The sequence below is a fragment of the Camelina sativa genome, chromosome 10, assembly GCF_000633955.1.
Source record: "Camelina sativa cultivar DH55 chromosome 10, Cs, whole genome shotgun sequence".
Classification (NCBI taxonomy): Eukaryota; Viridiplantae; Streptophyta; class Magnoliopsida; order Brassicales; family Brassicaceae; genus Camelina; species Camelina sativa.
The window spans coordinates 2,403,667-2,428,435 of NC_025694.1; the positions used below are offsets into that span (position 1 = coordinate 2,403,667).

Here is a 24,769-nt window from a genome sequence, read left to right on the forward strand (position 1 = left end):
AAAAAAAAAAAAAAAAAAAAAAAAAAAAGAAAAAAAGAAAACACCATACATACTTACTTTTGAAACCATGGGTAAAATATCCACCACGAAATAGTCCATAAAGAACCAAGCAGTCCTGCTCCTTCCACCCATTATTGACGCTTGAGGACAGGGGGGAAGAGGCGATGGTCGAATACGCTCTTCCACAAAACTACAGATTTCGATTCAAACAATATTAATAATTTTTTTTTAAAAAACAACGAAATTGTTAAGGGAATCCAATCCGGAAGAAACGAAAGAGGAATAATTTTTGCTCACCTTTGCGAGAATCGTTTGCGTGTGCTTCATCATCTTGCTCTCCTGCGTCGGTCTGATGTACAAAATTCCTTTAGGGTTTCTGCTTTCCCAATCTTCTTCTTTCAACCAAATTCTTCCTTCTTCTTTTTTTTTTTTTCTCAGCTCACGAGTTGTTAAAAAAAACAGGCCCATTAGTTTAAACAGGCCCAAATTGTTGTTTTTTTTTTTTTTCTTTTTCTTTTTGAACTTTACGTTGCGTCGCGTGGTTAAAAAAATTGTTTGACTCGGGGGGAGTTTTCTATTTTTTACCAATCTAAGGGCAACCCCAATGGGTATATTTTAGAGCCTCTTAAATTGTTTATTAATATATTTTGTAGTTTGAGTAGATTAAAAATTTTGTGATTGTTAATTAAAAGTTTATCTTAATGGTGGGTTTTTAGTATGAGTCTCTTAATTTTTTTTTTAAATAAAAAATTAAATTAGAATATGAAATTATTGCATTTGAGATATATGTTTATAAAATTATTGCATTTCATAAAATTTTAAACATATGAAACATTAAAACATAATAAAAGAGAAGTACAATTCATAAAAAGAGGAAATGCTTAATGGTATTCTCCAAATTTTGCCCAAATATTCTCAACCAAATCATCTTGCAACTGTTTATGTTTATCTCGATCACGAACACTCAAACGAATGTTCATCATAGTGGAGACACATGAAGGCCTGGTTGTTGGTACGGTGAAGTCCACTTCTGAAGTTCGGTTGGACTCCATGTGTGTGAATTCGGATGGATCACACAAAGTGTATCCATCTCGTTCGTCTTCTACGATCATATTGTGCAGTATGATACACGCTAGCATTAGATTTCCAATTTTATTCTTATCCCAAAGAAGAGCCGGATTTTTGACTATGGCAAATCGAGCCTGCAAAACTCCAAAAGCACGCTCGACATCTTTACGTGCAGCTTCTTGATGTGTAGCAAAGAAAGAGTCTTTTGGAGTTTGCGGTAGTGGAATAGATTGGATAAAAGTATACCATTTTGGATAAATACCATCTGTGAGATAGTAAGCGAACTTGTACTGGTGTCCGTTGACACTGTATTTAACTTTCGGAGCTCGACCGTTTAAAACATCATCAAAAACGGGAGAACGATCAAGAATATTTATATCATTTAATTTACCTGGAGGTCCGAATAAAAGAACATAATACAAGACTTCACGATTACATAAGACCGAGTACATGCTAACCATTAAAGTCACAACCATCAAAGAAACCGATTACAAGGAAGTGATTCAAACAACTATTTAAACACCAAACCGATTCAAACTGATGACAACATGTCACCAATAAGCTTGTTCTTTAAAGCTTTTTCTGATTCAGTAAGTGAATCATTTTTTGAAATGAGATTTTCAACCAGCACATGCTTACTATGCTTCTCTTTCATTACAAACTCCATCTCTTTCAAAGCAAAATCCTTTTGCTTCATCTCATACATTCTCGCAACCTCTTGCATCTGAAACTCCAACCAAGCTTTCGGATCAGCCTCAACATCCGCTTGTGAGTTGCTGTTCTTCTTGGCCTTTCTCTTTGCAGCCTTAATACCAGGAGGACGAGTCATCATTGGATCAGCCTCAACATCCACCGGTTGGGAACTTGAAGGATCTATAGAACCACCCACCCGTGTCCTTTTCACCCCAGTCCCTTTAGAAGATGTGGACAAGCACCACTTTTGATTATATCTAAGCTCTCGCCAAGCATGCTCAAACATGAATTTCTTTTTGTGATCATTGAAGTAGATCTGGTTTGCTAGCTTCATAACGTCATCTTCGTTCTGCCCACTTGTTTTCTCCCTTGTCGCAGCCTCATAGCAACCTACAAACTTGCACACATTCTCGTTGATCTTACCCCACCGCTGCTTACAATGACTGGACTCTCTCTTTGGTCGGCCTACAGCATTCGGACAATCTGCAACGTAATCCGCTATCATTCCCCAGAAGGCTCCACGTCTTTGCTCGTTTGAAGTTATAGCATCCTTGCTCGTGTTCAGCCATGAGCTGACAAGCATCAGATCATCTGCTGGTAACCATGTATGCCTTGCTCTGCGGTTACCAACAGGGGATACAGCTGCAGGTGGGGCATCAGAACATTGACTCTCATATGGAGAGTCAACAAGCATGTGGGTTTCATGCTGACTTTGTAGCAAGTCGAAGAAGCCAGGAGACTGACCAAAGGGATTCATGGAGTTGTCTGAATCCATAGCCTACTTATTCGTGTGTGATTGTGTGTGATTTGTGATAAAGGCTTAATGTTGTGTGTTTTGTGTTTTACTATTAAGTGAACCTTTTATTTATACAAAGTTCACCATTAGTTTACTTTCAAATTTAAGTTTTTACCTAAACTACAACAACCACACATTTATCACATTAAAACAACCAACAACCCCTACACCATCAATGACTGACTCAAGAAGTACATAATAATCAATGACTGACTCGACTCATATCTAAACTAACACCAAATTAATTAAGAAAGAAGAGAATCATATATTACCTTCCTTCATGGCGGAACAGGTAGCAGTCTCGATCACAGTCCATCAATGCAAGTTGGTCCAATTCAAACTCCATCTTACCATTTTGTTTCGAGAATCGATGAGAAAGCTGAAACGAGAAAATACAAAAGGACACATATCTTACCATCAGTTACCATGAAAAATCAAAGTAAAAATATTAAGCAAGTTCATAATTCGATAATATACCTGACCATAGGCGATGCAACATTGGCATTTTGATGACAAAAGCAATTAGATCGTGGAACCTCAGTCTTGGAACTAGACTCATCAACAATGTCATCATGCAAAGGTGGATCTGCGGTTTCTTTGATGTGTCTTACCGGAGGACCACTCTCATTGCTCAGGGATTTGATTAACTGCCGCTTGAATGTCTCCAACTAAAAAAAAGTAGAAGAAACATTAGCTCCCAAAACTAAATGATGTGAAACTCTCTTACAATATACAGAATCAAACATGCATCAGAAAACCAAACAAAATTATCACCTTAGCCAAATCACGAGTGAGTTTTGTTACAGTCATTGCCAGTGAATCTTTCTCCTTAGTCAGGTTCATCTTTAGCAGAAAAAAAGGAAGACAGTTACATTCTATAAGAGTGTGACACCATAATCATTTTTATACTTGACCATATATGTTCATACACTGATATAGATAAGAGCAAATAAATCTCAATATACAAACCACAGCTGAATAATGAGTTACCTGAGATCATTCCAAAGGGTGTTCTCTGAGTGTTCATCACACGTCCTTTACCATCACAACTACTACACTTTTTAACGACAGTACTAGATTTAGCACATGTATACAACAAAGCCATTCAAACTAAAAACCAATAGTAGCAATCGACAACATGAAATCCCTAAATTTATCTCAGAACAAACCCATGAATCGCTAAAATTTCGAACAACCAACCCTAAACCCTAATTTGCAAACAAAATCCAAACAACCCTAATCCGTTGAACTAATCGCGAATTCATTCTATTAAACTGATAAACGTACCTTACGATTCCAATTGCTTCGATCTCATCCGAGTCAATCGACTCCAAACTCAAATCTCAAACGATTCAACCTCGAACTCGATTCTATATCCTCCGAATACCTTCCGCAGTTTCAATCTCCTCTGCTTCGGATCTCCTCCGACCCCAGTCTCCTTTGATTCCATATACTGGTTGATTCAATCTCCTTCTTTTGCAATTTTGGATTTCTCGATCGAGAGAGAAAGAGAGACAGAGCGATGGAAAGAAGAAATATTTGATCGGTTAAAAAAAATTCTTACTTTTATTTTTCTGTTTAGCCAACGAATAAGTGACACGTAAGGTCTCTTATTCTATAAATCAGTCTACTAAACAAGAGAGCTTCTTATTTTGATTTCTTTGATTTATTTTTTTGCTTCTTTTCAACTAAAACTCCTCTTAAATCCCTCCCATTGGGGATGACCTAATAAGTGTGTGTGGCTTTTTGGTGGTTTAAGCTTAGCTAAAGGGACGACCTTCAATGTTGCTTAAACTGATGTCCGTTAAATGTTGCTCCAAACTTGGTGTAGAACAATATCTAATGATGTTTCAAATGTTGCTCCAAAAATTGAAAAATGAATAGTATTCTTTCAAATTTTGAACAACACTATTTACTTAATACATCACATTTTCTAGATCTCTACAACTTAATTCCAGCGTGTATACCTACGATTGAAGCTTTATGTTCTCTTTTAGTTGAATTTTTAAACATTATCCTCTTCTCCTTTTTATTGTTTGCAAAGCACGAGGTCGATATCTTTTTATCAGCCCGTCAATAAGACATTGCTCGGTGAGAGATTCCCCAAATCCATGTAAGTGTCATCTTCTTGAAGCTCATTCTTTAAATTTTGCATTATTCACTTGTAATTTGGTATATCTTTGCTTTTGAGAATCTGATATCTTGGTTGGTGTTAGTTAGAAATGTGTATTTTACTTGAAAAACTTAAAATGCCTAATTAAGGCCTCGATTGGTAACAGCTGTTACTTATGACTGTAAAGACTTTAAGTTTAAAATTTTAATTGTAGAGAATTTGGCTGTAGTTGTTTTGACTGTAGAAACTTTAACTGTTAAAATTTGATTGACAACAAATATTTTTAAAACTGAAACTGTTACTTTTATTATTAAAATATATTAAACTGATGATAATGAAAAGAAAAATAATTATTATTGAAATGAATCTTAAAATAAGGAGAAAAAATAAGAATAATTAATGTGTAAAAATAATTTATATAAAATTTAAATATAAATTTTTAGAGAGCTTTTAAGTATAATGGGGAAAGAAAAAATTAAAATTTTATATTTGTTTAATTTTAAAGTATGGTTTTCACGCTTTAAAAAATCAGGGAAAACAAAGAAGAAAAAAAAAAAGCGACTTCTAAAGCTTTAAAAAAAATAAAAGTCAGAAAGTATGATTATTAAATAAATGGCTGTCAAAGCTTTAGGGGGAGGTATTGGTTTAGGATTTAGAAAGAATTTTAATGACTTTATGTTCTTGCTGATTGTTAGAATCATAGAAAATTGAAAGTTAAAAATAAAGGATTCTAAGAGATTGTTTAGGAAGTTTTTTAAAATCTTGATGATTTGTTTTTTCTAATCTTGTAAAATCTTTCTATTTGATGAAAGAGTTTTCATGACTTTTGTTATGAAGGAAATGATATAAAATCCTAAACCAATAACATAAAATTTGAATTCATTAACAATCCAAGATTCTTTTGTTTTACTTGAATAACATAAAACTTTTAATGACTTTATAAAACTCTTAATCCAATAACACTAGATTTATCAAGATTTTAGATAACTTTTTACAAATCCACAACCAATAACACCAAATTTTTAAAGAATTTTTAAAAGTCTTGATTGAATAACAACATATTTTACCTAACTTTTAAAGTCATTAAAATTCTTTCTAAATCCTAAACCAATACTTCCCCCTTAATTTTTTTTAAAGTCTTAAAAGTCTTGTACCAATCAGAACCTAAACCCCTTTTAATTTATGAATCTGAAAACGTGTTTGATAGTCAACCCACTTTCATAATTGTTACATGAATAGGGTAACTTGAGATTCTCCTTACATAGGATGTAAATATTGTGCAATATTTTTTGAGAAAGTTTAAAAGATTTTACAAGATTAGGAAAAACAAATCAGCAAGATTTAAAAAAACTTCCTAAACAATCACTTAGAATCCTTTATTTTTTTGTTTTCTTTTTTTTTTTCACTGTAATTTATAAACAATTGGAACATTCTTCTTCTTCTTCTAACAATGTTCGTTTTGGTTCTTGAGGTGGTTTGACATCAACTGGGAACCCAAAGAAACTTCAGTACGCTGAAGAGGTACGTACACATAAGGAAATAAAGATAGCATTTTGGGTTTTGTAACATCATCTCTATCTATATACCACTATTCATTCATGATTCTTCTTGTCATGTTTCAGGAGGTCCTTTCCAAAATCCAAGAAATAGATGAGTTGGAGGCAATATTGGATGGGTGATTCGTTTATTATTATTATTACATTGAAACGTACTAATTGTCAGATTTCACTTGTGTCCAAAGCTTTGTCCGTCCTACTTTTGCTCTCATGTTTGTGTAATGTACAAACTCCATGTCTGTTTAATTAATGATTTGATTCAAGTATAAGCATGGTTCATTTTGATAAAACAAGAGACAAAACTAAGGTCACAACAACACAGAAGGTTTTTTTTGTTCTTTAAACGCATACTGATACTATTGCAAACATGGCACATACAAGATCCACAAGATACTGTTACAAACGTAGTTGACCTGTAGTAACAACAATAGCTTCTTGTAAGACTATAATATTCTAGAATTAAGTTTGATATAAAAGATACTAGTATTGTCATATCACGTACCTCCTCATCCCTGTGATGAGCGCATGTAGTTTGGTCCCAAGACGGTGTCTCTGAGTGTCGGCATAAGACAAGACACGGGTTTGAAGAAGCTTGTTGTCAGAGTAGTGTATCCCGGGAACAATAATTGCAGGGCAGAAAGGCAAGTTGCTCATTCTTTGCAAAGAAGTTGTCAATGTTCTTGTTCAACACCATACGCCCAACTGGTTGAAGAGGCAAGATATCCTCAGGCCAGGTCTTGGTCACATCGAGCGGGTCAAAGTCGAACTTGTGTTCATCAGCTGGATCAATGATGTAATGAGCTTTACCAGCTTTGTTGATCAACATTGTATGTGTTTGACACCAGAACCATCCATGTGCCTGTCATCTTGTGGGATAACAATATCATCAAAGAGGAAAGTGAACATGTTCAAGCTTTCAGGGTGGTGAGAGGAGAAGTCAAGGATTCTCCAGTTCTCTTGGATATGAGATTTTGGGGTTTGGATTAACATTAACATGTACAAGAACTTTTTTTACCGTAATGAACAAAAATATTCTCTAAATCTAAGAAGGACGTATAAAGGGGTGACGGGAATGAAAACGATATCATAGAAGAAGTCGAACTGAGAAATCAGAAAACCCTCCAGCCCACCTCTTATTTTTATACCCCAACCTCTATCATGGCCTTTCAGCAGTAAATATACACCACCCATAGACTTGTGTTATAAGAACAGGAACCCAATGCTCTCTATACAGAAGGGAAAAAAAGGTGCTACTAGAGAATCCAACAAGATAAGCAAAAGAGCCATACGAATATATGTAAAGCAACATTTGGGGGCAGTACAAGTGAGGAAGAGGAAGAAGATAGAAATTGCCGGTTGCTCAAGAAGTGGATTCACCATCAAGAATCACCCTGATTCTTTCCTTGTTTGCCTGAAAAACAACATCATCATGAACATGATCAGTAAAACTAATGGTCAATATTATGCACCTATATATATGCACAGGGGAAACTATATTCAAACTTTGTCTTACCTTATGAAATTCGACCAATCTAGCATTTGCGTCTTCTGCACGCTTGATGGCCTCGTCGTACGTTCTGTCTATTTTGTGCCAATACTCTCTTCTCTTGTAAAGATCTGAAAACAACAATCAAATTAGTGATTTGAACTTTGAAGAGACAATTTATCAAAACCCATCCCAACAAAAAAAAATTCAGAAACCATACTGAAAAGAATGTGGCCAGAATATCCAGTAAGAAATGCTTTAAAAAGACCCAAGCCTTTCTGCTCCTTTCACGCATCCTTGACGCTCGAGGACAATCTGGAAGATGCCATGGCTGAAAAGGCTCTTCTAACGTACTACATACATACATATACAGAGGTTTCAATACAAATCACGAATAGCGAAATCGGAGTGATTGTTTCCGATAAAGTACTAAATTTTGGCTTGCTTTTTTACCTTTGCGAAGATCGTTCGATTCATCATACTAAAAAAAATTATTGATATTGTTATACAATATAAATTTATAAGATTGAGAAACTAATTAGTAATTATATCTAATTATCCTAAATTTTTATAAAAAACAAAATAAATCATTCGGTTTTACGGTTTTTAACCAGACCAAACCTAAATCAAATGGTTAATTAAAATAAAAACCAAACGAATTTTTAGATTTAACAATAACCAAACCAATTCGGTTTTTCGGATTTCGCTTTAAAAAAAACCATAATCTATGCCATAGATTAATTCCGTGGCAAGAAATGAAAGCCAATCCACGAGCTGACGTGGCCAAACTCACATCATCTAACTGTCGTCTCTCTCTCTATCTATCTCTGTCTCTTGAACCCTTCTCTTCTCTTCTCTTCCATTAGTGACGATGGCTTCTCTCAGGCTCCCCGCTCAGATTGTTACACGTGGCAGTGGCACTCTCAACCATCATAACTCTTCCGGACCTCTCTCCTGGCGGCGCTCTCTCACACCGGAGAATTCAATCCCGCTCTTCCCATCTTCCTCATCCTCCTCCTCTTCCCTTAACCGGGAACGATCAACGATAGTCCCGGTCACATGCAGTGCTGCGGCGGTTAATCTTTCTCCGGGGACACCTGTCCGACCCACGAGCATCTTGGTGGTTGGAGCTACCGGAACTTTAGGAAGACAAATCGTCCGGCGAGCTTTAGATGAAGGTTATGACGTTAGGTGCTTGGTCCGACCAAGACCAGCTCCCGCCGACTTCCTCCGTGATTGGGGCGCCACCGTCGTCAATGTACGTATTCACATCTTCTCTCCTTAAGTCTTTTAGTTTATGTCCAAGAGAGAAACTAAACCGGAGTTTTGTGTGGTGTAGGCGGATCTTAGTAAACCGGAGACAATTCCGGCGACTTTGGTCGGTGTCCACACTGTTATTGATTGTGCAACTGGACGTCCCGAAGAACCCATCAAGACGGTAAGCTTCTTAATTACCTCTCTCTTTCTTTCTGTTAAAGCTTCAATTTTGATTTGGCCAGGGGATTTTGTAATTCTTGTTGTTAAAGATTTAAGTTTTGATTTGTGAATTTAGCCTAAGCGAGACTTTGACTGGCTTGTTGTGTCTAATACTCTCTCCTTTTAATGCCTTTGCTTTGTACGTTTGAGTGTTGGTTGGATAGATTCAGGGAGGGTGGTGCTTCCAATATGATTGAAATTTAATGTGTGTTCTGTTTAGGTAGATTGGGAAGGTAAAGTTGCTCTGATACAATGTGCAAAGGCAATGGGGATTCAGAAATACGTCTTCTACTCTATCCACAATTGCGATAAGCATCCCGAGGTTCCTCTCATGGAGATTAAGTATTGTACTGAGAAGTTTCTTCAGGAATCCGGTTTAAACCACATCACCATACGGTTATGTGGTTTCATGCAAGTTAGTCTCACTCCCTTTATCTATCTATCTCTTGTGCCTTTTTGAACTTATGCATCTACATGTCCGTGACCGTTGTGGAAATTGAGTAAGTGAGTAATGGCTGGTTGTTGTCTAATCCAGAGTATTCTATACCTATGCAGGGTCTTATTGGTCAATATGCAGTTCCAATTCTTGAGGAAAAATCTGTTTGGGGAACAGATGCACCAACTCGTGTTGCTTACATGGACACACAGGTGAGTAGACAATATAGATGTAATTCATTTCTTTGTGTAAAAGGTCGGTGAAGCACACAAAATGATTTAACATGTTCCTCATGCTATGACAGGATATCGCTAGGCTGACACTTATAGCTTTACGCAATGAGAAAATCAACGGAAAGCTTCTAACTTTTGCTGGCCCTCGTGCATGGACAACCCAAGAAGTAAGCAGGGTTATAGTTACTGGTCTGTTGTATGAAATGGATAGAGAAAATGTTATTGAAGCAGAACCTTTTTTATTACCCTGTTGTCATGTCAGGTGATAACACTATGTGAGAGACTTGCTGGGCAAGATGCAAATGTCACAACCGTTCCAGTTTCTGTATTGAGAGTCACACGCCAGCTAACTCGGTTCTTCCAGTGGACAAATGATGTCGCGGATAGACTGGCTTTCTCAGAGGTAAAGTTTGGCCTTTATCACCTAACGATGATGGTTGTTCTTTTTGTTTCATTGTAGCTTTTCGGATAAACTGAAATTATTATGCTTCTAACATATCTGTGACACGGACACATTCAGGTTCTCTCGAGTGACACGGTGTTCTCTGCTCCGATGACCGAGACTAATAGCCTACTAGGTGTGGATCAGAAGGACATGGTGACTCTAGAGAAGTACTTGCAGGATTACTTCAGTAACATATTGAAGAAACTTAAGGATCTAAAGGCACAATCCAAGCAATCAGACATCTACTTCTAAAACTGCATTTAAAAAAAAGTGGTGATAAGATTCAACACTATTTTAAAACTGCATTTGCATCCATACTGTGAGCTTCATTGTATCTTATGTTCTTCAATTGGTTATTGTGCTTCTTCTTGTAATTAAAGGGAATTATTGTAATGTAAATGTAGCTTGAGGTGCCCAGAGACATTCTTTGTTACCTTGAGGAGAAACCAACAGGTGAAAAGATAATGAAATTCCTTTTACGAACCATCTCTGTTTTAACCTTTGTTAGAAGCTAAGGGTGTGAGCTTCTTGTTACTATTTTTTCTTTATCTTAAAGTCTTCTTCTAATTTATTGGTTCTTGCTAATGTGAATAAAAAGAGAGAGCTTTTGCCAAATGAATAATAAGAACAAATAAATGCAAGTTCAAATTAGTCTCAATGTAACTTGAGAACTTAGCAAGTGGAACAAGATCATTCACTATCTATGGTTGAAATTTGCTATCACTTTTGTACGAATCCAAAAAAAAAAATGATCCATTGGATATCAACTTCTAATCTAGACCAGCAAATTCACTTTTAAGATCAGAAGTAATAAGTGTTTGCAAAAGGTGTGTTGAGTTGTTAAATCAGTATCTTAAAATCTTTTAGACCTATTATCAATATCTTTTTATAATTTCGTTTTGTAAAAGCAGTTATTCATACATACACACTAAGATAAACAACAAGACATTGGGTCATTGCCTCATATAAAAATCTGATAATTAAGGAAATATAAAGAGAAAAAGAATTGTGGAATCTAATTATAGGGTTAGGTCATTGATCATCATTTAGGTTGTCTTGTCTATGTCTTTTCGTATAATAATATTTTCATTGATTTTATTCCATTGATATAGTACAGTATTAAATAATGAGAGAAGAAACAACAACATGAAACCTCGAAACCACATTCACATTCTGTGTTCTCCCCTAATTGTTTCTGGCCTACCTCGACAGCGACCCCGATCACTTAAACCAAAGATAAACTGTCTAGTTACATTTTATACACATTATTCTCTTCTAATTAATTCCGAAACTCTATATTGTTTATTATATAGTTTAGTTTAGTTATCTATCATGCATTATAAAATCTATACACTGTTCAGAAGTGGATGCCAAATTTTTAGTTCTTCCTGTAGTTAATCATAAGTTCCTAAGTTTTTTTTTACGACATTCATGATTCATATATTATTATCAGTTAAATTCCTAGACAAACGACCTTATCGGTAACTTATTACTCTTATTGACGTTATTTCTTTATTTGATTACCGAAATGTTTATAGATATAGTTCTTCCCTAGTCATCATAAAATCGTGGATGCTAGCTGGATCAGCGGATGCCTGATAAAGTTTTTGTAACCAACTTTTACTATATTATCATTTCTTCCTAAGTTGGATATGAAAATTCATTTGTATCACCAACATGATCTAAACAAATCCGACTTGAGAGTCTTATTAGACTATAGCCCAAAACATTAGAATTCCACGAGAAAGTAAATAAATCAATCAAATATAATTTACCCATACGTTAGGTAAAAAAAAAAAACTAAGTCCATATAAAGTAAAAATACTAGGCATGCATTATTGATTGATATGTCTCACTACACTAATGTCAAATTGCCAAAGGAACGTTTGTTCTGTTTAGAACTTTTTCAGATCTTTTCTTTTGTTTCGCTCTCAACTTGAAAGTCGAACGTAGGAGGCAAAAGAATTTCAATAATAGAGGAGAAAAATAAAAAAATATGTATATATAGACAGATGGAAATATATAAGTGGGCATGATGAGGGAAGTGATCTATATACTCTAGTGGCAGAGAAAAGAAGATAGAAATCCAATGAATGCTCTTCACAATCAGATCAGACCAGTCCTTATTTTTCTTTAATATATAGTTTCTTAATTATCAATTGTTATACATTTAGATATTGTGAGGGAACAGTTGCTTTCTGTTGGATATTCTCTTTTTACATTTTTGACCTATCTTTCACATAAATATTTAATATTTTCCCGTACTTTCTACACCGTAATGTTTATGATTTTATAAAGTGATTACTACCTAAATACCTAAGGAATTTAGAATTTTAAATAGGTTAAATATATATACGTGAAAGATTAGAATTTTAAACACAAAAGCATGCAGGTCGTTCCACACCATAAAAACAAACAATTAAGCAGAGAGTTAAAGCTTTATGAGGAGGAACTCAGGTTCCAAGGAGGAACACAAGAAAGTCAAAGCGATTCTTTCGAGTTGAAATTTCTATTTTTTTTTTGCCCTTTTACAGGTAAAAACGAAGCTTTTCTATTTGTTAGCTTTACGAGAATATACTCTTTGGTTTGAGAACCCTTTAGTCTGCAACTAACTACTGCATTATCGATTCTCGTAATTTATTTGTTTTTCCTTGACCATTATTTTTCTTGTTATATATGTCAACTATTATAGTAATATTCACAATAGTGAGGCATTGAATCGAATGATGTAATTTTTTATAATTTGGACTTGCCATGTGATCTATTGCGGCATTAATTAGTATATAGTAAGAGATTCATATATACATAGATTTGCAAAATTATTTATGAGACACATAAGTGGGTTAATTAGTGGTCACACCTCCGTGGTTTCTCTATCAAATCTATAAAGCTTGAACTTTAATTTGGTTTAATCTTTACAACTTGAAGACCACTGGACCAGTGAAAGAAGAATTTCTATAAAAACTTTTTGATTTGCTTCACTTCAATCCCAAGCGAAAGTTATGAGAGGACCAGTGAAAAAACTACTTAATTTAGTAATTTTTTTCGAAACCTCTTTCTTTTGTCAAGCTACTCCACCCCAAAATGTTTTATAATTGACAGTTTCCTATTCACTTTTTAAAATCAGATTTATATTAAAATCTGAATTTGCAATATGAATTTTGCAGTAACACGAATCAACCTACTTATCTGGGAAAATAAATTAAAACTTTACTATAATTAAAAATACTTTCACAACTATGTAACGATAGCTTTAGTAAATTTCTCATATGTTGTGTGTGTAAAAGCAAGATATTTCGTATATTGTTAAAAAGCAAATATTAGCTCAAAATAGCTCACCCACCATTGTCATTTAATTTGTAGAAGGAGAGGGTTTCTTGCAGTGTCACAAGAAAGCCACCCAAAACATTCGCAGCAATGGAAACATTTCCCTTATAATTCACAACACTTGGATTTTCTCTTTTTCCTTATTAAAGAAGGTTTTTATCAAAAACATAAGACACCCCAAAGTCATAGCACATGTAGGTTTCGTTGAACCACCAGACAAATTAATATTCCATAAGTTCAAAAGGTTCTTTAAATAAACACTGTCGTATTCCTTTAAATCAAATATAGTTATATCTTGACTCGACTGCATCCCCAACGAGAAAAATTAAAAACAGAAAAAAAAACAAAAATTCATTCCTAATAATTCTTAAGTAATGTCAATTGTTTGTCAAAAAACAAAAAAAAATAATGTCAATTAAAAAAAAAAGAACAATTGATCAAAAAGTTACGTGGTGATAATGATGATAAAGATTAATTATAATTATTTCCAATTAAATATTAATTAATTTATATTATAGTTGGTTAATCCAATTATTAATTAATTAAAATAGATTTATGGATTGATCTAACCCAATTATTAAATGAATTGAGTTAACAATTTTGACACCCCTGTCAAAAACCCAAAAATTCCTTATTAACTAATGTAAATTATGTTGTAACGCATGCATAAAATGACTAAAAAATTAGTATACGTCGTAGACCTAAGACAGTCTTAGTACTACTATATTATAATAATATAACACATAATTAAATTGATATAGTATAAATCGGAACATGTGTATAGCGAACCTTTTTATCACCAGTAAAATGTGCGTCACATGTCACAGTCGTCGCCCAATTATTCTGTGCCGTATTCTCCCCCTTCTTTCAATCCTTTCTTATGTGTTGTGTTTATTCGTCCTATAAACCCTAAATTCAGTCTACTTCCATTAATGACCATCACAACAATAATAACAAATTTATTTTACTTACCAGAACTTTATTCCAAACCCACTAATTAGCTGAGGAATAAAATAGTTGCATGGATTATACTATATTAGATTTTTTTCTGACACTCATTAACTCACACACATGTTTATTATTTTATATACACGCTAATAATGTATGACCTAATCTATAGTGACATCTACGATTGCGTATAAGTATACATAAATCAGAACTTATCCTCTATAATAGAGAGTTACATAGTATTGATTTGCATAAGAAATCGTGATGATCAACGATTGCTGAATAAAAAGTAGTTTGAACCGTTATCTTAACAATAAGTGCAAACTTTGTTTTTGCTTGTCACAAGAACTCAACTTTTTACCATCTTTAATTTTTCAGAAATTTGAAATATATTCTCTACACTTAGTTCTGCTTAGTTACATGAAAGGTTTATAAATTTTGGCCACAAACCTGCATAATCCGGTGTGGTAGCACATTACAATGAAAACTGTAACCCAACTGAATAGCAACACAACACTTATAGTCTCCGGAATATGGCTAAAGGTAATAGTTTCATTATGTTTTATGCTTTATTAAAAAAAAAAAAAAGATGAATCATCTTACTCAATTGATTGACGTTTTTTTCTCTCTTTTTTGGTCTGCGATTGACGTTTTCCTTCTCTATATTTTCAGCCATAAACAAGTTAAAAAAAAAAAAATAGTCATTCAGCTTTTTAAGCTGAAACGTTAGTACCGTTTGGTACCTAAATAAGTCAGATATTAAGGAGAATATCTATGCTATTATCATTACAACAAAACTACAACATTGACAACTTTTTCAATATTTTTATCATATGCCAAACAGCAGTATCTATAATACTTTTAATTGCAATAAAAACTTTTACTTGCAAGGATCTATAATACTTTTTTCTGGTTATCATCACAACTGATCGCTAAAACAAATATCAAGTAAAATTAAGACTAATTGACAACACTGACAAAATTAAGAGTAATGGCGAGTGGATGTATAACGTATAATGTGCATAACAAAGAAACTGGAACTTCATAAGCCAAAGAAAGCCAAAAAACGATGGTGTTATCTAGATTCTAGAATGGGCAAATTAAATGGTGTTGAGCTTGAACGTGCTTAACTTGATAAGCTAAAGAAAGTGAGGAAAATAAAAAGGTGATAGGGACAAGAAGAAGAAGACGACGTCACGCTGCATTAAATTCAATGTATAGCATAGTACTGTAAAATGTATTCCTTTTTAAAAGTTACTTCTACATTTTCATTTACAAACACTTCGAGTATAGTATATAAGTATTTACTTCATCACTCTTTCCCCAAAATATAACAATCAATTGACTTATTGAAGTTGGGTAGGGGACCAAAGTAACTTTCTCAAAATGTCCTTACCTCAGAATCAACAGGCTCTTCTTATATTCTGCACCTAACATCCCTAATATTTTGGACATTTGTCAAATAATTTTGCATGACAATTATATATGATCTCCACTATTTTGGATTTCAGGTAAAGCATGAATACTATTTAATTTTCCCTTATGGAAACTACGTATATATATATATATATATATATACTTAATTATGTTATCGAGTAATTGGACTTTTGTTCGCATTCCCCGTACCATTTATTATTAGAACGTACTAGAGTATTGTACAACCGTTCGTATGAATTCGTAACCGTGTGGCGTGAATACTCTATATATACGAGTTGTCAAGGGAATGATAATCTTTCCGATAGACCCATTTTTTCTAAGAGAGTAGTACCAATTACTAATTGAATTTCTTGTCATACAGTGAATAAGATTCATTTGGTCTTACAATGAATGTTTTGAATAGGAAAGTAAGTTGTTTAGCAACATATACATATGTATACAATTATCCTCAATTTTGGGTTAAAAGCCATAGAATTTTGCTATGTAGAACATCCACATGGCCAACTATAATTTGATAACATCACATGCACTATTTTGTTTTTGGTTGAAATCATAACGCTAAATATAAAGATGTATAGAAGCTTCTATCCTTCGTATCAACTCAACCATTGGCCTATATAATAGGAGTGCTCTACTTTCAGTTACCGTGTGCGACACACAGTGCAATAGAAACGCAGACAGATTAAATAAAGAACCTTTAATTAAATGAAACACCAGGTTTTATTTGTCATAATTTTGGAAACAATAAAGGATCTAGCATGCAGTAAAAAGGCAAATATTATGAAGAAACAAAAAAAAAAAAGACAAATATTTTTTTTTTAAAGTAAAAAAAAAAAGAGTTTGTTAAATAAAAAGTTAAAAGAAAATAGAAGGGACAAAAAGGGTTGCTTCTGCACCAAGTTATTCTGCGTATATAACATTTTATATATCAATATATAAGGCTTCGATGCTAAGTATTCTTATCGGGTGTCAAATATCCTGATGCTTTGTAAATTTTTGTGTTATAGTTCGTCACCATTTTTTTGTCGCTACGGACCTGATTTGTTTTGTCGTGATAATGTGCATAGTCATTAGTAAATGTTCTAGACTGTTCCTTCTAGTCAGTAACAAGTTAAAACAAAAAAAATTCGTGTGCTGTTATAAATCCGATTCAACAAAATATATCAGTTTTGTTTAAAATTTAGTGAAGTAATGTGAGGAATGACGACAGATTTTGTAGAAATATGTCGATCTTTCGTATTTTTTCTTTAACATATATATATATATATATATATATATATNTATATATATATATGCAAAAATATGCCTAACAGAATGCAAACAAAATTCATCGTGTTTCTTCAAATATCTGATGATAGTAACATAACACCTTAGGACAAACTTTTTTTTTTTTTGGTAAACATGTGAAGATTCATTACCAATTTTTGATTTTTTACAAAATACAAGGACAACGAAGAGAAGCAGAAGAATAAAATCTAAAGCTTAGGACAAGCTTTGACCCTAACAAAACACCTTAGGAAAAAGGTTTAGATGTCGATATAACAATTTCATTTTTCACTAACTGTTACGGTATAGTTATATTTAAACAAGCGTTTGAAAATGAGTATTTGGAGCTCGAATGCATATATATAGCAGTAATCAGCACGTAAAGATTTAATTTATGACTAGATTGCATGAAATTTAAACCTCTCCAGGATTCCGGAAGGACTCTAAGTGCAAAGGAAATTTCCGACAAAAAAAAAAATCAGTATCCGTGATAAGCATGTACAAGGTATTGTACTGGGATCATGTTAGATTAATATAAAAATAGTATATTTTAAAATCCAAAAATAATTTACAAAAAAGTTTTCTGTAAAGAAAGTTTATTCTTTAAAATTGAATAGAGACTATAACTTTTTTTGGCTATTTTTAAGCCAGTTCGAGGATATATACGTTTTGAAAGTTATATTTAGGAGGATATGTTTTTAATTCACAATATCATGTATTGACGTGTCCAACATATATAAGCATACATATTAGAGTGTTTGTGTCAAGTTGTTACAAGCTTTTTGTTTTGTTTTGTTTTAATCGTCACACATATTTTTCATACAACAAAAAGAACTCGTCACACACTTTTAGCCTTCTTAATTTTTGTATATTTTTTTTGTTTTTGTTTTTAAGCTACTAGTATATAAAAAGTAGCTCAAACCATTAAAAAAATGTCGTTTTGGAATAGTATAGAATTAAGTTCAAATTCTGTCTTAAAATTCTTTCTCTTCTTGTTTTAGTTTTCTATGTATAATTTTTTGTTCTGTTAGCATCACCCAATCGAATCCATTTATTGATATACTACTACTAATAAAAAGAATTTTATTTTTTTGGGGGTTAAGATAGTACTATATATATAAATAAATAAATAAAAGAAGAGTCTAGTCAATGAGAGAGGAAGAAACATGACGACGTTAGCATCACACCTGAAGCCTGAAGTGCTGAACGCTGTATAACAAACATCGATTTAGTTACGTCTCCCTTTGAACGCCCAAACCAACTATACAGTACGATATTAAAAAAAAAAACAATTCATTCCTTTGACAATTAATCAATAAATTATTTTGATACAAATACTACTAACAGACATAAATTCAGTACGAATTTTCATCATTTAATTACTTACGTTACCCGTTACCGTCATGTTAATAATAATAATAATAAAACGATTTTAAATTGTCCAAATCAAATACACTGTCGTTACGTAATTAAAGACTAAAACTAAGGGTATAGTGGGAATAAATGGTCAAAACGAGTCAAAGTTACCGTCAAACTCAAACCACAAAGCTAAAGTAGTAGAATCGTACTTAGACGTTTCTTAACTTAAAACATCAAAACTACTTACTAGAAACCGTATCTTCTTTCTTTTTTTTTCAAAGATCCATGTCATCTGTCTGAATCTTTATCTCAAAGTACTGTCCTAAAAAGGTTAAATTTTCCAACAACAAAATTTTTGATTCTTATTTAATTTGAGAATTTGGGGGTTAATTAATTATTCTGGAAAAAGGAGATTATGGTAAATAAATAAATAAATAAAGAAGAAAAAACACCGACTCATCCTATGGGAGAAACGGACGAAAATCTCGGTGCTGGCAAGATTCCTTCACAGTCCTTTGCTGTTTTTTTTTTGTTTTCTCACTTTTTTTTTTGTTTCTTCATCTTCTTCTTCTTCTTCATCTTCTTCATCTTCTTGAAGCTAAAAAAAAGATATATCCTTTTATGCTTATAGAGAAATTGAATAATTATCTAAATAGTAAGGGAAAGAAGAGAGAAAAAAAAAAACAATCACTTCACAGTTCACACAAAACATCTTTGCTTTGTTTGAGTTTTGCTATCAACATCAACCCACACCTTCTTTGCCCCTTATGCGCCTCCATCTCTTATTCCTCTCACCTACCTTTCAACTCTCTCTCTCTCTCTCTCTCTCTCTTTACGAAAAAAGTCTTTTAATTTCAGTTCTCTCTATACCTGATTTCAAATCTTGGGTTTCCCCTTTGTTTTTTTTTTCTTTAATAATTTAATTTGATTCTTTTTTTTTTCTTTAGAAATAATAATTGATAGATATGGGTTGTACAAGTTCTAAGCTTGACGATCTTCCGGCGGTTGCTCTTTGCCGTGAACGTTGTAATTTCTTAGAAGCTGCGAGTCACCAGCGTTACGCTTTAGCTGAATCCCACGTGGCTTACACTCACTCGCTTATTGGTATCGGTCACTCACTCCATCTTTTCATCAACCACCACCACCGTTTCATCTCTTCCGGCGGCGCTAACGGCGGTGGTGATTCCCCTAGACTTAACCTTCCTCCTCACAGAAAAGGTGACCCTCATCAAGACGACGACGACGACGACGGCGGAGGGGGAAAAAACTCCCCCAAAAAACCAAAGCTTGCTTCTTCTCACCTCGCTCACTCGGATTCGGGTTCTGATTCGGGTCATCTCGAATTCGATTCGGATTCCGACGACGACGATGACGACGATTTGGATTTGGATTCGATGCATCACCACTCTCCTCAACACCACCACCGTCACCATCTCGGGAATTACCCAATACCCGAGTCAGCACCACCTGGATACATGGAACAACAACAACAACAACAACCGGGTTATATAAACCGGTACCCGAACCCGGAGATGATGATGGGTCATCTCCCTCCTCCTTACTCCGGTGGAAACAGTTATATGCATATGAATTACATGAAGAACAGCTCCATGCCTCCTTCGGTTGTCTATGAACAAAGACCAAGTAGTCCTCAACGAGTCTACATAGGCGAATCATCTTCTTCTTCTTCTTATAACCCATACCCTCCTCAAAATAATTCATATTTTGGATACTCAAATCCAGGACCCGGACCCGGACCCGGATATTACGGTGGTTCTTCTACAACTGCTGTACCAGCTTCGAAACCGCCACCGCCTCCTCCCTCTCCGCCTAGGTCTAACGGTTGGGATTTCTTGAATCCGTTTGATACTTATTACCCTCCGTATACTCCGAGTCGAGATTCGAGAGAGTTGAGAGAAGAAGAAGGTATCCCGGAGCTAGAAGACGATGATTCACAGTACGAGGTTGTTAAGGAGGTTCACGGCAAACCAAAATTCGCTGCCGGCGGTGGCGGTGGTAATTTACCGAATCCCGCCGCCGTGCATATGAGGGAAGAGCCTCTGCCTCCGCCGCTTGATAAGTCTGGTGGAGCCAGTACTAGCGGTGGGGGTGATGTCGGAGATGCGTATCAGTCTAGACAGAGTGTGTCGGTTGAGAAAGAAAGGATGGAGTATGAAGATCACGTTGTTGAGAAGAAGGTCGTTGAGGATGAGGAACGTCGGAGCAATGCCACGGCGACACGTGACGGAGGCGGTGGTGGAGGCGGTGGTGGAGGAGGAGGGCCACGTGCGGTGCCTGAGGTTGCGAAAGAGATTGAGAGTCAATTCGTGAAAGCTGCAGAGTCAGGAAGTGAGATTGCTAAGTTACTTGAAGTTGGGAAGCACCCTTATGGTCGTAAACATGGTAAGGCTTGATCATTTAACGTCAGAGTTTTGAGCTTTCTGCAACTTGTTGAGTAAAGTTTTGAACTTTTTTTTTTAATATGTTTTGTGAATTGTGGAGCAGCTGCTTCGAAGATGTTGCACGGGGTTACTACTCCTTCACTACCTTCTACCTCTGGAGGACCTTCTGCTGCTGCTGCTACTGCGCCGCCGACTTATGCAGACATTGAAGAAGAGCTTGCTTCGAGGTCTAGGAATCTTTCATCGACATTGCACAAGCTCCATCTTTGGGAGAAGAAGCTTTACCATGAAGTCAAGGTAATGTTTTTGTATCAAAATCTTTGGTCTTAGAACACTATGATGTGTTCTGTTCTGTTCTTTTGTCTGAAGAGAGAGGTTTTTTTTACTGTGTGTAGGCTGAGGAGAAATTGCGACTAGCTCACGAGAAAAAGCTAAGGAAGCTAAAGCGTTTGGATGAAAGAGGTGCTGAGGCTATGAAAGTAGATAAAATACGGATTGCGATTCAAGTTGTCGACAAAATATCAGTGACGATTAATAAGATTAGAGACGAAGACCTATGGCCGCAACTGAATGCATTGATCCAAGGGTAATATAAACTTGTCTTCTCCAAACATATAGATATTTTAGAATGGGAACTCTAACCAAGTGTTGATTTCGGTTTCGATAGGCTTACAAGAATGTGGAGATCCATGCTTGAGTGTCATCAAAGTCAGTGTCAAGCTATTAGGGAAGCACAAGGCCTTGGACCAATAAGAGCAAGCAAGAAACTAGGCGTTGAACATCTAGAGGCGACGAGTTTGCTTGGACATGAACTTATTAATTGGATATTAGGATTCTCGAGCTGGGTTAGCGCGCAGAAGGGTTACGTAAGAGAGTTGAATAAATGGCTCATGAAATGTCTTCTCTATGAACCTGAGGAAACACCTGATGGAATCGTTCCTTTCTCACCTGGTCGGATCGGGGCACCACCAATCTTTGTGATATGTAACCAATGGTCTCAAGCTCTGGATAGAATATCAGAGAAGGAAGTTATTGAGGCAATGCGTAGTTTTACTACAAGCGTGCTTCAGCTTTGGGAACAAGATCGGTTAGATACGATGATGACTGGTCATGGGGATTCAGAGAAGAGAGTTAGGAACATGGACAGGGAAGAACAGAAGATACAGAGAGAGATTCAGGCATTGGAAAAGAAAATGGTTCTTGTGGCACCGGGTGATGGTAATAATAGTCTTTCCATATCAGGCAATGTTGTCTACCAAAGCGATACTAGCAACGATAGTTTACAAGGTAGTTTGCAGAGGATTTTCGAAGCTATGGAGAGATTCACTGCTGAGTCTATGAGAGCTTATGAGGATCTCTTACAACGCACCGAAGAAGAAACTGCTCCACGAGAACTTGAGGAAGAAGAGGACTAATAAGCAAAATGTAGGAGGAAGATCTTTGCTTATTTGAATCTCATGATCGAGCTGTTTGCTGATCTTGCAATGCCGGAATGTTCCTTATCTCCTTTCTGAGACACAGGCAAGAAGAGCCCATCATCATCAGGATGATGATCTTAGAAGAGGCAGAAACCGGGTTAAGATACGGCCAGTCATCTGGTGAACTGAGGCATTTTAGTGCAGTTGACTTTGAACCGGATGGTTGTCATGCCATGGTGGAGAAAGGTTTGATAACTTTGACACTTAGCCACTTATGACGCAAGTCACATATATGAGTTTGAGTCTAATAATTCTAAAATTCGGTCTTTGTATATAAGACGCTTAGGATAATTCTCAACAATTTTTTTTTGTAAAATCCTAAGGTTAGGAGGATGAGATAGCTAAGGCAAATCTTTTTTATTTTATTTTAAATTTAATCTTTTGATATCGGTGAGGGGTCATGTATTATTTATCGGACTTACTTCTGTGTCCAAAGATGCTTTGGTCTTGAGCAACTGAACTGTCTTTTAGTGGAGTAAAAAGTTAGGTTTATATTCTAAGACAAAACAGAAAACCCCAATTCGAATCTTATTTTAGATTTGGAAATTTTCCTATAATTCAAAAGAATCGCAACCATAATCGAACTTTAGCTCCTTTTTATTTACCAAAATGTTAAATATTTTTAAAAAATTGTGTACTATTCTTTAACATATTTTTACATGATTGTGATTTTTTTCATGATTCATTCATCCATGCCATAAGAAATATTGTTTCTCATCGTTTACTCAAGCCTTTAAAAAGTAAATCCAACGATCTGCTAATATTGATACACTCAGAACAAAACTATAACATCATGAACTTCACATATAACTCTGAAATAGCGAGAAGTATTTGGCAAAAATTATAGTGTAGCAAAACAACATAACATTTGATACTGTTTCTTTGGTTATATGTTTTCTCGATTCCACTCCCTACGGCGTAACCATTATATAGATGGGGTTTAGTTTTTCCTCATTCGTAGAGCAAAAATTTCCCAATTTTATATTCATTGAAAGAAGACTAACTCCAAGCCTCACCTGAACGTGTAAAGTTACTTGATCTAACATGACCCATAGATATAAAACTCCATGCCGAATAGAGAGGTAAGTGTATCTTCAATATTAAGAAAATAGAGAGACTTTAGTATTGGATCCATATAAATGTCTAGATTGGAAGTGATCACACCACACGTCTCTTTTCGGCTTTTCATAAACGGTAATTTTTGTACCATTCGGCCAAGTAAAATAAGTCACATCAATGATTTTCAAATCACTGGTCTTTTGTTTTTACTTTTTACCTAACTACTGACAGAAACTAGATAACGTTACTTACGCGGCATTAAATTAATTTTAAGTGATCCGGTACTGATATTAAACATGCGAAGTTTTATGTTTCGCCACATTTGCTCATAAAAAAAAATCTTAAAATACACGAGATAATGGCGAATGTTGTACGTGAAAGATATGCATGGCCAATAAGTTACTAAGCTTACGAAAAATAAATTAATAATATTAAAATACCTGACGAGGTACCAACATTAATGATTCATGTGAAACTATAGTTAATAATTAAACCCAATGTTTTCAGTACTCTCGACTAGTACCTGAGCCAAAACAGTTCTCGTCTTGGAGCTGCCGTGCCTAACATGATTAGCGTGAACTTGATGACGTCTCGTGTGTCAATCTTTTCTTCTTTCTTTTTGTTTGTTGTAAAAGAAGTTATTGACATAAAGCAATAATAACATGCAGAGAATAAGTGCCAGAAGATATTATTGCGATCCAACCATAGGTTAATAATCAATACTATTTATTAGTAGTTTAGTACTATATTATAGATAGTGCTCGAGCATCTAATCATATAAGAAAGCCAATTACTCTGGAGCATCATTGGATCACTTCACTCTTTGCCTTTTTCAACACAAAAGAGACAGCTCTTGTGTTCTTGAAAGCTCAAAAAGCTCTGTTTCCCCAAAGATATATGGGTATTACAAATTGCAAGCATACTTTTCATTTGCATACATGATACATCCAAATGAGAATATGCTAATTATTGTTCTTTTGGGTGGTAATTTGGATCTATACACATAAGCTCTGTTTTCCCAAATTCTTCAATCACAAAAGGGTTTTTGACTTGAGCGCACAATTCTATAAACAGGCCCATTCGTTTAATCATGTCCAATTATATTACTGAAAAATACAATAACTTACTTGCTCATAAAAGTATATAAAAATTATATCCTTACTCTTTAATATAGTTTCCCTACCATCAAAT

At 34.8% G+C, this 24,769-nt stretch overlaps 4 protein-coding genes across 5 annotated transcripts in view; 2 read left to right on the forward strand and 2 right to left on the reverse strand.

Annotated features, from left to right (window-relative positions):
* LOC104716607 overlaps window positions 1–420 on the reverse strand; it is a 1,741-nt gene extending 1,321 nt beyond the window's left edge. For both annotated transcript variants that reach the window (XR_756115.2, XM_010434006.2), the window contains exons 1-2: window positions 298–420; window positions 58–190 (exon numbers count right to left, since the gene is read on the reverse strand). Coding sequence is in view for 1 of the 2 variants with exons in the window: in XM_010434006.2 (XP_010432308.1) it covers window positions 58–190; window positions 298–330 (166 nt within the window). In the remaining variant the exon portion in view is untranslated. The remainder of the gene's footprint in view (window positions 1–57; window positions 191–297) is intronic.
* LOC104719973 (glutathione S-transferase T3-like) lies at window positions 1,601–2,536 on the reverse strand. Its single transcript, XM_010437951.1, has one exon. It carries the CDS (start codon window positions 2,534–2,536, stop codon window positions 1,601–1,603), a length of 936 nt encoding a protein of 311 aa, XP_010436253.1.
* Window positions 8,528–10,788, forward strand: LOC104716608 (uncharacterized protein ycf39). Its single transcript, XM_010434007.2, has 7 exons — window positions 8,528–8,970; window positions 9,052–9,150; window positions 9,409–9,603; window positions 9,744–9,836; window positions 9,929–10,024; window positions 10,120–10,260; window positions 10,378–10,788. The coding sequence occupies exons 1-7, from the start codon at window positions 8,584–8,586 to the stop codon at window positions 10,552–10,554; spliced, it is 1,188 nt and encodes a 395-aa protein (XP_010432309.1). The 5' UTR covers window positions 8,528–8,583; the 3' UTR covers window positions 10,555–10,788.
* Window positions 19,137–23,013, forward strand: LOC104716609. Its single transcript, XM_010434008.2, has 4 exons — window positions 19,137–21,042; window positions 21,145–21,338; window positions 21,437–21,627; window positions 21,709–23,013. The coding sequence occupies exons 1-4, from the start codon at window positions 19,605–19,607 to the stop codon at window positions 22,454–22,456; spliced, it is 2,571 nt and encodes an 856-aa protein (XP_010432310.1). The 5' UTR covers window positions 19,137–19,604; the 3' UTR covers window positions 22,457–23,013.